A 14,345-nucleotide genomic window follows, 5' to 3' on the forward strand; every position below is an offset into this window, starting at 1 on the left:
CAGTGTAAGGATAGTGCCTTTTATAAATATACTATTATCTACCCTAGCTGGTTTGGCTCAGTGGATAGAGCGTCGGCCTGTGGACTGAAGGGTCCCAGGTTCTATTCCAGTCAAGGGCATGTACCTTGGTTGCGGGCACATCCCCAGTAGGAGGTGTGCAGGAGGCAGCTAATCGATGTGTCTAACTCTCTATCCCTCTCCCTTCCTCTCTGTAAAAAATCAATAAAATATATTTAAAAAATAAATATACTATTATCTCACCCAAAAAATGAATAATAATTCCTGTCATGTAATTTTCAGTTAACATTAAATTTCTCCAGTTGTCCCCCAAATGTGTTTTATTGTTTCTTCTCTCTTCCTCTTTCCTCTTTTCCCTCCTGCCTCCTTCTCTCCCTCCCTCCCTTCCTTCTCTCTTCCTTTTTTTAAAGTTTTGAACCAGGACCAATCTAGGTTTATGCATAGCATAAAGTTATTTCTTTTCAGTCTACAATAGCCCTCCCAACACATTTTTCATGGCTTGACTTTCTGAAGATTCAAAGCCACTGTCCTATACGCTCTTCTCATTCTTAATTGCTCTAATTATGTCCTTGTGAAGTCATCTAAGTTGTTCCCCTAACCTCTGTATTTCCTGTAAACGGGGAGTTGGAGCCACGGGCTCGATTAGATCTCCGCCACTTTGGCAAGAATTCCTTATGAGTAATACTGGGTTCTTCACACAGCACCTCACATCGCCTCAGACATGTTATTCTCCTAACAGATTTCTGCTGGCGGGGTCTCCTTTGTGATCATAAGTAACTTACCTGTGTTGTGGGTCGAACCCTGGAGTCAGAATAAGACCACCGGAGGCTGCTGATGGATTAAAAAAAAGCAGGCAAGGATTGATTGAGCTGGCCAGGACGGCCACGAGAGCACCACACGCAGGTGGAGTCCACCCTCACGACCGCGCCGTTTCAGGTGTAGGCAGTCCTTTTAAAGGTCTAAACCACAGAAATTTTCCTTTGTTCTAAACGAGCCCCCAGCCACATCCTGCTGGACATCGGATTGGCATGTGGACCTATTTTGCGAAGGCAGATTGTACAGAAGCAGAATTGAGCAAAGTTAATAATCTCTAAAAGTTGTCTGCAGTTTCAACTCCTGGAGCTACTGAGTCAGTGGGAATCCATCTCCTGTGGTTCTGGTCCACAGGCCCAGGAAATAACCTTTGCGATGTGGGATGGATTTATGTGCTGGGGTAACTACCCTATTGTTTAAGCAAGTAAGTGTGTGTAGAAGCCAGAATAACAGGGTTAAAATTCAAACAGCAATTTTTACCCAAGTATAGTTGCTACCATACTTCATTCCCCACTGGTTTTATGTGTATGAGTCAAATCACGGACTCATCCTTATTAGTTAGGGGATTGTACTGCCCCCTAACTTTAAGTAGTTTGACTACATTAATTTTTCTAAACTATCTGCTTGGCACAATTAGTTTTCTATTTACTCATCCCACTTCCTTTAAGGGCATTCTCTGTTCTGTTCCTGCTCTCCTGTCCCCTAGCACATCTAGCCTCACTTAGCCCTGGACTTTCTCACTGGCTAGCAAAAATGTTCTTACAGTTACCAAGGCCCCTAGTACCATGGTCCCCATCAGTACTGTCATCACTGAAGTTCAGTTCCCCTCCTGCAGGCGTGGAGTCTCCTCCTGGCCTGTGTGGAGCCCAGGCTAGGGATTTCACTGGTGAGGCTGCTGGTTGCCAGGATCCAGGCCGTCTCCTGATGCAGGAGCTGGGAGTGGTGTAGCCAGGTCTGGACGCCGTCTACTGTAACAGCCGTGGGCGTGCTCAGGATAACAGTGTAGCGTCCCTTTTAGGTTGGGGTGAGTCCTAGGGCAGTGAACTTCTTTACCCACACCGAGTCCCCGGGCTGGAAGGGATGTATAGGGTCCGCGGTGGGCACTGGCAATGTGTTTCAAACAAGCTTATGGGTGGCTCTGTGGGTATATTGCAGAGCCTGTAAGGACTTGAGCAAGGAATGGTTATGAATTCTAGTTTTCAGTTTCTTCCTGACCCTGGGAAGGATGGGGGGAGGTCTACTATACATGATCTCAAAAAAAAGGGGGGAAAATCCCTCCCGGTAGAGGGTACACCTGGCCCACAAGAGGGCGAAGGTCAGGAGGTTGGTCCAGTTTTCACCGGTTCCTAGGACAAATTTAGTTAAATTCCTTTTTAGAGTCCTGCTCATGCCCATCCTGAACTTTGTGGCCGGTATGCACAATGGAGTTTCTAATTTATGCCTAAGGCTTGAGCTATACTTTGAGATCTACAAAGGCGGGCCATTCTCTGATCCTATGACTACTGGCAGCCCGAATCTAGGTATAATCTCCTGGAGTAATTTCTTGACTACTATAGAGGCAGTTTCTGTGCTAGTGGGGTATGCTTCAACCCAACCCGAGGAGGTGTCTGTGAGAACTGGCAGGTACTTGTACCCTGACGCTGGTGGCTTAATCTCTGTGAAATCAACCTCCCAATGCTCTCCTGGGGAGTTTCCCAGGGGCCCAAATTCCCAGGGGGACCCTCTTACCTTGCTTAGCATTGCACAGACAGTACTTCTAGTGACTATGCTTTTAATTACCTTATCTAAGCTTGGTATATAGCACCTGCCTCACAGAAGTTCAGAAGTCTTGGTGACGCCTAGGTGGGTAGCCTGGTGTAACTGGGCAACTAACGTCCGACCTAGAGCCTCTGGGACCAACAGTCTGTCATCTGTAGGGTCCACCAACCATGTGGTCCTTTGATGGCTTGCTTCTGTTCTGCCAATTCCTCCTCTTGTTTGGTGTAGGGGGGGTCTGCCGTAGGTCGGGGTCCGGCAGGGTTACTAAGACCTGTAAAGGCCCCACTGGTTTTTGGGCGGCTTCCTTGGCAGTTAGGTCTGCGGCTCTATTTCCTCCGGCTTCAGTTGTCTCCCTTTCTGAGGTCCTTTGCAGTGCACTATTGCAATTGCCCTTGGGAGCCAGATGGCCTCTAATAAGGCTAACATCTCTTCCCTATTTTTAATGTCCTTTCCGGCTGAAGTTGGTAACCCTCTTTCCCGGTGGATGGCACTGTGTCCCCATCGAAGGGCCTTGTCTGGTGATGATAGCGGGACATCTGTCAGGTCTGGGCGAGCCGTTTGTACTGCGTCTGTTACCTCTATGCAGTCATGAATGGGTTCCTCCGGATCATCATCTGGAAGCAGGCTGGCAGGGTTGATGGCCAGTGTCTTATGGAACCGAATACGGGGCTGGTCCAGGAGAAGAGCTTGGCACTGGGTGATCCTGGTGTTTGATATCCACCTCTCCGGAGCACCTCGAAGGAGGGCCTCCACAGCATGGGGTGTCGTCAGGGCTAGTTCCTGGCCCAGAGTCAGTTTATCTGCCTCCTTTACCAGCAATGCTGTGGCGGCCACTGCCCGGAGGCACGCTGGCCACCCTGCTGCCACGGGGTCTAGTCTCTTAGATAGGCCACAGGTCTCTTCCAGGGACCTAGAGTTTGAGTGAGAACCCCTTTGGCAATGCTCCTTACCTCACTCACGTAGAGGTGGAAGGGCTTCGTGACGTCTGGCAAGGCTAGGGCAGGTGCTGAGACGAGAGCCTTCTTTAGCTCCTCAAAGGCCCGTTGTTCCACTTCGGTCCAGTTCAGCGGACTTGCAATTGGACTACCACAGGAGCTTGATGACTTGCCAACCCTGGGGGGGGGTGGGGTTGTTTTCTGCCCAGACCATGGGATAGAGATGCTGTAACTCCTCCAAGTAGGTGGAGGCTTTATGTTCTTCCCCTAGCACCGCTTTTTCCATTTCCTGCAAGAGATATTCTTCTGAGAGAGAACAGGTTTAAAAGAATACAGGCAGGGGAGGATGCAACCGGAGTTGGGTTCCTTTTTGATGTCCAAGGAAAATAGGCAGTTTGTCAGGTGGCTCCCTGGACTGATGTCTTCTTAGAGGTAACGGGTCCCTTCGGCTCTGTCAAGACTGAATAGGCTGCCCCAGTGTCCACCAGGAAACTAACAGGTTTGCCCCCCACTTGTAAGGTTACCCTGGGGGCTTAATGGAAAGGAGTCCCAGCCCTGTCAGTCCTCTTCCTCTAAGTTAAAAGATCCTTAGAATCTGAGTCTCCCCTTCTCATCACGTGCCTTCACAAAAACCTCCACAATTTCAAATTAGCCTTCAAACCTTCTTTCTGTGTCCTTCAAAAATGTATAACCATGCCTCAAACCTTCTATTATTTTAAAATATTTAGAAAAGGTAGAGGGAGGACGGAACAGGCCCAGCACCCGGTTCCCAGGCCTCCAGCCGCTTGAAATTCAAACGGCCACCTTCTTCCTAAAGATAAAAGATCTCAGTTTCTGATAAGCCTGAAAAGGGGAATGGGGGAATTTCTAGCTGCCCTCTTTAAGCCCCCTAACAGAACACGGTGAAAAGTGTCCAAGGAGTCGCCGGGGTTTCTTGGGTCTCATTGGGGCGCAGGGGGTCACAAGGGAATTTCCCTCTTCACCACCGCCTCCAGCTACTCAAAACAACCCCAGAGGGGACGGTGCCGGGTGGGCGGAGGCAGGGAGCGCGGCTCGGGTCCCAGGTGGCGAATGGAGGTGCTCCCACCGAGGCGTTTTCATCTGGCAGACCTCTCTCTGTTCCCACTGGGAAAAGCACTTGCCTCCTGCCCGCGAAGGTGGCGTGTGGGGAACCGGTGACCCTTACACTGCAATCAGACTCCCTGACCTCTCTGAAAAGCCCCTCTGCTTGAGTGTGTTTCCATTAAAAAGTACTGATTTTAGAACCAATAACTTGAGAGCTGCCACACACAAAAGGACCAAGTGGCCCACAAAATATTTTCCTTTTCTTCTAAAGGTTTTACAATGTAGTGTAATCATTAACTATATTAAACTCAAACGGCCAATTGAGACAAACAGTTCTGAGACCGTTCCTCCACCACTGATTCAGACTGGGTGGCGGCAGGTGTCAGAAATAAGATTCATTTAGTTTTTGAGCTTTCTGGGCAGACTTGGTGACTTTGCCAGTTCTGGCTTCCTTCTTATAAATAGTTAACTTTAGAATGTGGTCCCTGCTTTAAACTTCTTCGGACCACAACTGTTACAACTTCATACCTTCAAATGAATAGACAGAAATTTTATTACTTAGGTGGGCCGATTCCCCCTCTGACGGAGAGCAAGCACCCCTGGGAAAAAGGAATCCCAGTGGCCACTCGGGGCGGTTTGCTATGTGTCAGAGCACTCAGCCTTAAAGAAATTAAATGTTTTTTTCTTTTTTCTTTTTTCACAGACTTCCACACTTACATGAACAAATAATTATACCCAGGCAGACAAAGAAAATATCAAACAAACATCTGTCCCATAATGAGGGCGGGACCAGGAGGGGCGGCGCGGGGAGACTGAGGGCTCAGGAAGCGAACATCCTGAGGGAGGGGAGGGTGTGCAAACGCCCGCTGCTTTTTCTGGCTCCGCTGCCACCGCCTCAGGCCAGTGAGCTGACGGTGTGTGTGAAGGAAAAAAAAGGTTAAAACCACTCCTGGAGTCCGCCAGGGACGGTGAGGGGAAAGCCATCCTGCACTCCGGTGTTGACCTGGGAAAAAGAGTGCTTAGTCGGAGGGGCAGGTTACACATAGAGGGTCATTTCAGGAGAGGTAAAATCCTGCAAGGAACCTTGATACAAAGATCAGTAATCCAGTCACACGGTCAAAGCTTAAACAGGAAGGGAAGAACCACTCAGTGTCCCCCAAGATTTCAACAACCTGACAAAACCTTTACAAATCCATAGCATTAACATCAGAGCCGTAGTCGTCCACCCGTTTCTTGAAGTCCTGAAAATTTTTCAAAAAACATTGTAGAGGGGAACACAAAGACACAGACGAACCTGGACCCATTTTGACGAAGACCAAAACACAAAACAAATAGTCCCGACACCTGTCCCGGGCCGAGGACACCGTCGGGTCCTCCGGCCAGAGTCTGGAGGTTATGCTGCGTCCAGCCCTCCGACAGACTCGTACCCTTGAGATCTCAACCTAGGCGCCTTACCTCCTGTGAGACCGGTCTCCCCGTTTTCAATAAATCCTTGCGGCTCCTGTCTCTGGCTAAGGTTCCCGAAAGGAGGGAGAGCCTCCAGCCCCTTCTGGGGGGTCCCTCTCTCCTCTCTCTCGCTGGGGCCTCCAAATGTTGTGGGGTCGAACCCTGGAGTCAGAATAAGACCACCGGAGGCTGCTGATGGATTAAAAAAGCAGGCAAGGATTGATTGAGCTGGCCAGGACGGCCGTGAGAGCACCACACGCAGGTGGAGTCCACCCTCACGACTGCGCCGTTTCAGGTGTAGGCAGTCCTTTTAAAGGTCTAAACCACAAAAATGTTCCTTTGTTCTAAACGAGCCCCCAGCCACATCCTGCTGGACATCGGATTGGCATGTGGACCTATCTTGCGAAGGCAGATTGTACAGAAGCAGAATTGAGCAAAGTTAATAATCTCTAAAAGTTGTCTGCAGTTTCAACTCCTGGAGCTACTGAGTCAGTGGGAATCCATCTCCTGTGGTTCTGGTCCACAGGCCCAGGAAATAACCTTTGTGATGTGGAATGGATTTATGTGCTGGGGTAACTACCCGATTATTTAAGCAAGTAAGTGTGTGTAGAAGCCAGAATAACAGGGTTAAAATTCAAACAGCAGTTTTTACCCAAATATGGTTGCTACTATACTTCAACCTGCAACACAGATGATTGCGGGTGGAGGGAAAACCTCCCCAGGTGGGAAGTGCCAGGCCTCTGCAGGGGCTGAGGAGTGGTCTGATGCCTTCGGCTCCGAGGAGGGAGTGGGCAGAGAGGCTGCCTTAGACACTGAAGCTGGAGCGAGGGATGAGGATGCTGCTGGGGCAGAGGAGCTGGGAAGGTTCTGAACTGAGGAGTAAGTAGAGCCACACAGGCGATTGAAAAGTGGAGCCATTCAACAATAAAAAATGTATTTAAAGAGAAAGAAACAAAAAGGAAAGTGGAGCAGCAGCTGGGCAGTAGGAAAGAGTGGCTCAGGGGTTGAGCCTCGACCTCTGAACCAGGAGGTCACGGTTCGATTCTGGTCGAGGCCACATGCCCGGGTTGTGGGCTTGATCCCCAGTGTGGGGTGTGCAGGAGGCAGCCGGTCAATCATTCTCTCATCACTGATGTTTCTATCTCTCTCTCCCTCTCCCTTCCTCTCTGAAATCAATAAACATATTTTTTAAAAAGAAAGAGGGTTTCCTTGCGGGTCAGTGGGGTGGGGGGATAGGGGTGTCCCTGCCCACACCTTCCTGGGTGCCCCAGAGAGCAGGCAGCCGGCACCTATCTTGTGGGACATGAGGGATTCTCCCTGGACCCTGGAAGCAGAACAGAAACAGCTGCGGGGAGCCTGGCATGGAGCCCAGGGCACTCCTGCGGGGTCCCAGAATGGTCGGAGGGGCGGGACGGCCAGTGAGGCGGGGGGCAGCCTGGCCTAGCTTTCCCCTGCCCCACCCCAACTCTGCCCAGCTCACATTTCTGGCCAATAAGGAGGGCTGCCCACGTGCCCTTTGTGTGCACACATAGCCACGCCCTTTTTATTGTGAAATATGAATAACATAAACTTAACCATTTTAACCATTTCTGAGGTTACAATTCAGTGGCGTTAAGTACATTCACACTGTTGTGCAACCATCACCACATCCATCTCTAGAACTTTTTTTTTTTCTTGCAAAACTGAAACTCTGGACCCATTCAGTAACTCCCATCCCCTCCTCCTCCCCAGCCCCCGGAAATCACCACTCCTCTTTTTGTCTCCATCAATGTGACAATCTAGGAATCACACGGTGTGTGTCCTTTGTGCCTGGCTCATTCCACTTACCATCATGCCTTCAAGGTCCATCCTGCTTGTTCACCCACCCCTCGATGGGTGGTTTCCACCTTTTGGCTGTTGGGGGGAATGCTAAGCTCCACATGGGTGTAAGATGTCTGTTAGAATCCCTGCTTCCAGTTCTTTTCTGTGTATACCCAGAAGCGGATCAGATGGCGATGCCATGTTTAATTTGTTGAGGAACCACCATGCGGTTTTCCATGGCAACCGTAGCATTTTACATTCCCACCGCCAATCCCAAGGACTCCAATTTCTCCACACCCTCGCCAGCCTTGCTTTTTTTTTTTTTTTTTTTTTTTTTTTTTTTTTTTTAATAATAGCCATCCTCATGGGTGTGAGGCGGCATCTCATGTTGAGCATCTTGTCATGAGTTGATTGACATTTGCATGTCCTCCTTGAAGAAACGCCTCTCCCAGTCCTGCCCATGATGAGATTGGGCCGCTGTGTCTTCTCAGTTCATTGACTCTCACAACCTCATGCACGGACATCTGCTTTACGCCCCCTGTTCCCAGAGGTAGAAACGGAGGATGAGGGACACCCAGCCAGTGAGAGTTCCTAGTCTGCCTGAATCCGTGACATGTACCCTTCCAGATGCGTCTCCTGCCCCCCAGACAAGTACTCTGGGAGGACATGAGGGAAGAGGGGTGTGTACTAAATCCAGTCCCAGTCCTTAGCCTGGCCCCTGCCACCAGAGAATGACCGCCACCCCAGGTTTTTCACTTAACAGTACCCCACCTCTCACTCCCAGGGCCAGGAAAGCCCTATTCTGTCCCCTTCCCCACAGCTCCTAAAATCCTTCCAATCATCCACATGGACTCTTAAGCATTTGCCTTCTTTTTTTAAAATATGTTTTTATTGATTTCAGAGAGGAAGGCAGAGGGAGAGATACAAACATCAATGAAGAGAGAGAATCTTGATCCACTGCCTTCTGCATGCCCCACACTAGGGATCGAGCCCAAATCCTGGGCATGTGCCCTGACCGGGAATTGAACCACGATCTCCTGATTCATAGGTCAGTGTTCGACCACTGAGCCACACTGGCTGGGCTGCCTTCTTTTCATATACAAATTTAACTAGAGTTCAATACCAAGCCAAGGGGAGTCATTCACATCATACCGTGACTTCGGTCATCAGCTATTTGGGGAAACAGGAAGGGAAAGTCAGGGGCTCTGAAAAGGTCAGGCCTGGGTTTTGGAGGTTGGAGGAGCAGTGAAAACCGGAGGGAAGCAGGAAGGACAAAGAGACCCAGCACAGAGGTAAAATGGGGAAAGAAAGGCGAATCTGGACAAATGAAAGGCTTCGCAAGGGACCCAGCTCCCTGGATGACCTGTAGCCTCGGCATTGATGTGTGAGGGCCTTCAGGGGGCGGGAGAGGGGCCTTATTTTTATGGAGTGAGTCTGCAGCCACCTGTTGGGCTCTGATTCTGAGCCAGGCCCTGTGCTCTGTCCTGGAGGCCAGGAGACAAAGTAACTCAGGTGTGGACACTGGTCCAGCCTTGCGGCTGGAGGACACGCTCTCCAATCCCGAGGGTTCTGGGCAGACTGTAACCAGGGCTGTTAAGAAGGGCAGAGGGCCGGTGGAAGTCTAAAAAATGAAATCGACTACTTAGAAATAGTGAGTCACTTAGGACTCATTGGTAGAAAGTGGACACAGACTCTACCAACCTAAGCATCAAAGAAAAAAAAAATAATAAAAAGGTAGAAATGAAACTCCATTACTGGCTGCTTAGGCTGAGCTGCGCCTTGGAGGGCTGGTGGGGTTGTGCAGGGATGGGGAGTCATTCTGGGTGTCAGGAGCAGCACAGGCAAAGGCCGGGAAGTAGACATGTAATTGGCATGGGTTTGGAATCCAACGTGCATGAAGGGGGATGAGATGGGGCTGGAGACAGAGATGCGACCCAGATCCAGAGGGCCTGGTGCCAAGCTCGGGCACTCTGACCTCGGCCTAGGGCACTGGGGAGCCATGGGAGGGTTTTGAGCAGGGGAGTGACTGACCCGCTGGCTTCAGTGGGGCAGAGGCTGGGATGGAGGAGTAAGAGGGGAGATGAGAGTAGGGATAGAGATCGGGGATTGCAGACAGAGTCACTGGCTGGGGAGCAGCTGTCATGGCAGGAAGGTAGGGCTCCGTGAGCCTTCCCGGAGGAGCCAAGGCCACGGTCACCAGGGCAGGATCCTTCCTCAACCGTTCAGCTTCTGGAGAATCTTCTTCACCCAGGGTACCCTGGGGTCAGCGCAGACCTCCCGGCCCTTGAGGGTTAGCAAGCTGGAAGGAGGAGATGCCAGGGGGACAATGAGATATGCAGGGAGGATGCCACATCCTGCCTGGAAAGCTTGGCACTTATGAGTCACCTACTGTATGTAGAGATGCCTTTTATAGAGAGTGGCTTAGCATTTATGAGCTGCCTGCTGTATGCAAACACATTTCTTCAGGAGGAGGGGGGGTGAGCATCAGAACTTCCCAGGTGGTCCCTCAGCCTCAGCCTCGAGTGCCAGGTCAGGCCAGAGAACCGAATGCCCTCTCTCACGGCCATTGCAAACATTGCCTTGGGAGAGAGAGTATTGGGCAGGGGCCAAGAGCATGAACTTTGGAGCCACCTTATCTGATTAAAATCCTAGCCCTGTGACTTGTTAGCAAGTCCTTTAACGTCTCTGAGCCTCAGTTTCCACATCTGTAAAATAGGGATGATCATCGTGGTCCAACCTCACAGGATTCTGATGAGATTTGCTGAGTTAATTAATATAAGCTAGATGCACAGCAGATGGTAGGTCCTGTATAACTGTGCCAGGAGCTGGCCTGAATTCTTTTTTTAAAAAAAATATTTTTATTGATTTCAGAAAGGATGGGAGAGGGAGAAAGATCAACGATGAGAGAGAATCATTGATCGGCTGCCTCTGCATGCCCCCTACGGGGGGATCAAGCCCTTGATTGGAATCAAACCCGGGACCCTTCAGTCCACAGGCCAACTCTCTATCCAATGAGCCAAAACAGCTAGGGCTGGCCTGAATTCTTAACATTCATTGTCTTAATACATCCTGACAGCAATCCTATGAGGTCGGATTGTTCTATCCACTTCCTAGCTGAGGGGAGGGAGGCAAAGCAACGTGCCCCTCGGCCTCACCATGCTCGCCGTGAGCTGGATACTAGGGGCATTGTCTCTGGTGAGTGTCCCCACCAGGCCCTCTGAGAGGCTCCAGGCACAGAGAGGCGAACACTGGCCCGGCATCACACAGCCATTGCGGGCGAAGGCTCCCACCCTCGCCCAGCCATGGCAAACACCACGCTGGGCCCTTGGGTGGCTCTGCCCCCACCATTGTTGGTAGGACATCCCCCAGCCCAGGGCTCCCTGCCTGCCTTCTAAGAAGGAGCCTGTCGGGGGGTGGGGGCATCCGGGGAGTGGTCCATGGGGGAAAAGGAGACTTATGTAATACTTTAAACAATAAAAAGTTTAAATAAAAATAAATAAATAAATAGATAAAATAAAATCAAGTGATGTAGGTAAATCATATTTCTGGGATTGATTTTCAGATTCTTTTACCTCCAACGCCTACCTTCTCCTTTTTAGCTTATTTGCTCTCCAGTTACCAATAACTCGATTCCAATAGAATTAAAATAGGACTTAAAAAGAGAAAAAGGAGCCTGTCCGTGGGGCGGGGGAGCTCCTAGCTTCCCTACGTCCCTGCCCTGCCCCAGCCCACAGACCACCAAGGAGCAGAAAGAACAAAGAAGGCTGTGGTGTTGGTCCTGGCCCCGTGGGCAGCCTGCCCCGCCTCCCGTGGGACCCTGGGCAAGGTTCAGCCCCCAACCTCCCCATCTGTCAAGCTGCATTCTTCCACCTCAAAGTCCAAGGATGACACGTGTGCTGTCCTTTACTGAGCACCTAGCATATGCCAGCGTTCCACTTCCCGCTCACTATGACTCTGCCCTGGGATGCTCAAGAGGTCCCATACCCTCTCGGTGCCCTTTTCCCGCCGGTAAAGGGGGATCCTAACAGCACCTCCCACATAAGGATTAAGTGCGTTACTATTTATAAAGTGTTTGTAACAGTGCCTAGCACTCAGCAAGCACTCTCTACAAATGTGATACATAAAAATAAGTGAAGGTGGTCATTTGGGGATCCTGATGGGGAAAGGGAGGCTCAGGATTGAACAAGGACCCAGGAATCTTGGTTCAACCTGGGCCACTGTGAGCAAGTCACTCCCCTCCCTGAGCCTGTTTCTCCATCGATAACATTGGGAATAATCGCACCTCCTCGCAGGGATGTTGTGAGGGTCAGGGACTCAATGCAGTCATGCTCAGAACAGTGCCTGGCCCAGACCAAACACTCAATAAGGGTGAGCTCTTTATAGTCTTCTAGGAAGATCGGCTGCCTTGGGGAGGGTCCAAGATGCTTCTGATAAGAGCATCCTCATTAGCTCCACCCACCAGCTACCCTGTACCCCATGTCCTACAGCCTCTATACTGCCTGCACCGCCATGCCCGCGGAGTGAGGGCACCTGTTCGTTCGGCTCTGCATCCTCAGAGCCTGGCACGCTGCCTGGCACATAGCAGGGGCCCCATCACATTTCTTGAATGACCACATGGCTTCCTTTCTTGGCACACCCAAGCCTGGGCTGAGCCATCTACTCCAGCCCGTCTACAAATGCCCAGCTGCATTCCCCACCCGCCTGCCCCTGGGCCCTCCTGGGCCACATCCGTCGGGCTCCCTGCCTCCCCAGCGCCCCACTCACACGACGCCAGGCCTCCGGCACGAGTCGGAAGTCCAGTAGTAATACTTCACCAGGCGCAGGGGCAGCGGGTGGCGGGCATAGTCGCGGCAGCAGACGCTGTTCTCCACGTTGGCTCCGTAAGGGCCTGGGGGAGAGGGGCGCTCAGAGGGACACAGGCTGGGCACAGGGAAGTTTCCCCGCCCCAGCCTCTGACCCAGCTTTTCTGCTCCACGTGGAAGGTCGGTGTCCAGAGGATTCTGAGCCCTCAGTGTCCCCGATCTTGGGCCTCTGAGAAGCCACGAAGGGCCCAATGTCATTACTCCGGGTGGGTCAAGTCCAGGGAGAGGGATTCCGAACAGCTGAGCATCCACGATGCCCTACGCTTCCAGGCGGAACCCAGGGCCTCTGAACAGGGGCCTTGCTCTTCAAGGAGAGGTCCCCGGGATGTCAGCATCGTCTGGGAGCCGTGGGGTGCTGCTCCACCAGCCCTGCTGAACCAGCGGGCAGTGACGGACCCCAGGGAATGCAGACGCCTGCTCAGTGCACAGCCCCGTGGAGCCTGTGGAGGGCTGTGTCCAGAACGGGGAGGACTTGCCCCAGTCACACAGCACGGCCTTGGAGAGCCAGGACAAGGGTTCGGGGCCCACTCTGCCCTGAGTCACCCGGCCACTGAGGGAAGTCATTTAACGTCTCCGATTGACGTTTTAAAAATTGAGTTTTGGGTAATATTTTGGCTTAAGATATATCTTGTAAACTTTTTATTATCTCTAGACTTTCTCAGCTATTTTCTTAAAAGTATATTTTTTCTATGAACATCCTCTGCTGCTAATTGAACCGTCTGTGACCTGAAAAAATAAATAAATAAAAATAACGTCTCCGAGGCCCAACTTCCTCCTCTGACCGAGGGGGCGATAACAGCGCTGACTCTGCGGGGGCCTCTAAAGCAGGGAAAGCACACAGGAACCCCATCCCTGAGCCGGTATTGTTCCTCGCTGCCCGACTCCCAGTCCAGTGCTCCTTCCCCTACCCAACACGGGGCAGGAGCAGTTACACTGGCGTGAAAAAAATCAGGACCCCAGGTGTGGCTCAGTGGTTGAGCGTGGACCTATGAACCAGGAGGTCACAGTTCCATTCCCGGTCAGGGCACATGCCCCAGTTGCGGGTTTGATCCCCATTGTGGGACGTGCAGGAGGCAGCCGATCTATGATTCTCTCTCATCATTGATGTTTCTATCTCCCTCTCCCTCTCCTTCTCCCTTCCTCTCTGAAATAAATTTTAAAAATAAAAAATAAAAATAAATCAGATCGCAGGGCAGGTTCTGGAGCAAAAATAGGGAGGTGGGAGGCAGGGCCAGCTGCCTTTCCATGGGGATATCTCAGGCCCCAGCTCCTATCCTCCACCCCAGGCCCTCTTCAGCAGCGCCTTCTCCACTCCCCAAGGGCCCTTTGCTCCAGTTCTCTGGAGTGGAGGAGCCCGGGCCATGCCTACCACACCCCCCAACCTGGCTGAGACTGATTCTACACTTAAGCCTTCAAGACTACCCATTTAACAGATGTGTAAGTGGAGGCCCAGAGAAGCCATGGGACTAGTTTGAGAGCCAGCAGCAGACTGGGGTGTCTGCCCTCAGTCCCGCGTGTTTCCACTCCACGAGGAAGATGCCCAGGGTGCGATGCCCTCTCTCTCCCCAGCCTCACCTGCTTCGGTTGCTTGAAGAGCCAGAGCAAGGAGCAGGAGGGCAGCCAGGAGCGGGGTCCGCAGGCCGGCCAT

At 51.5% G+C, this 14,345-nt stretch overlaps 1 protein-coding gene across 1 annotated transcript; it reads right to left on the reverse strand.

Moving 5' to 3' along the window:
• Window positions 1–10,049: 10,049 nt before the first annotated feature.
• CCL22 (C-C motif chemokine ligand 22) lies at window positions 10,050–14,345 on the reverse strand (the record flags this gene model as incomplete). The annotated part of the gene is made up of 3 exons (XM_080645232.1): window positions 10,050–10,134; window positions 12,600–12,723; window positions 14,273–14,345. The coding sequence occupies 3 exons, from the start codon at window positions 14,343–14,345 to the stop codon at window positions 10,050–10,052; spliced, it is 282 nt and encodes a 93-aa protein (XP_080501358.1).

This window comes from Plecotus auritus (genome assembly GCF_963455305.1).
Source record: "Plecotus auritus genome assembly, chromosome: 10".
Lineage (NCBI taxonomy): Eukaryota > Metazoa > Chordata > Mammalia > Chiroptera > Vespertilionidae > Plecotus > Plecotus auritus.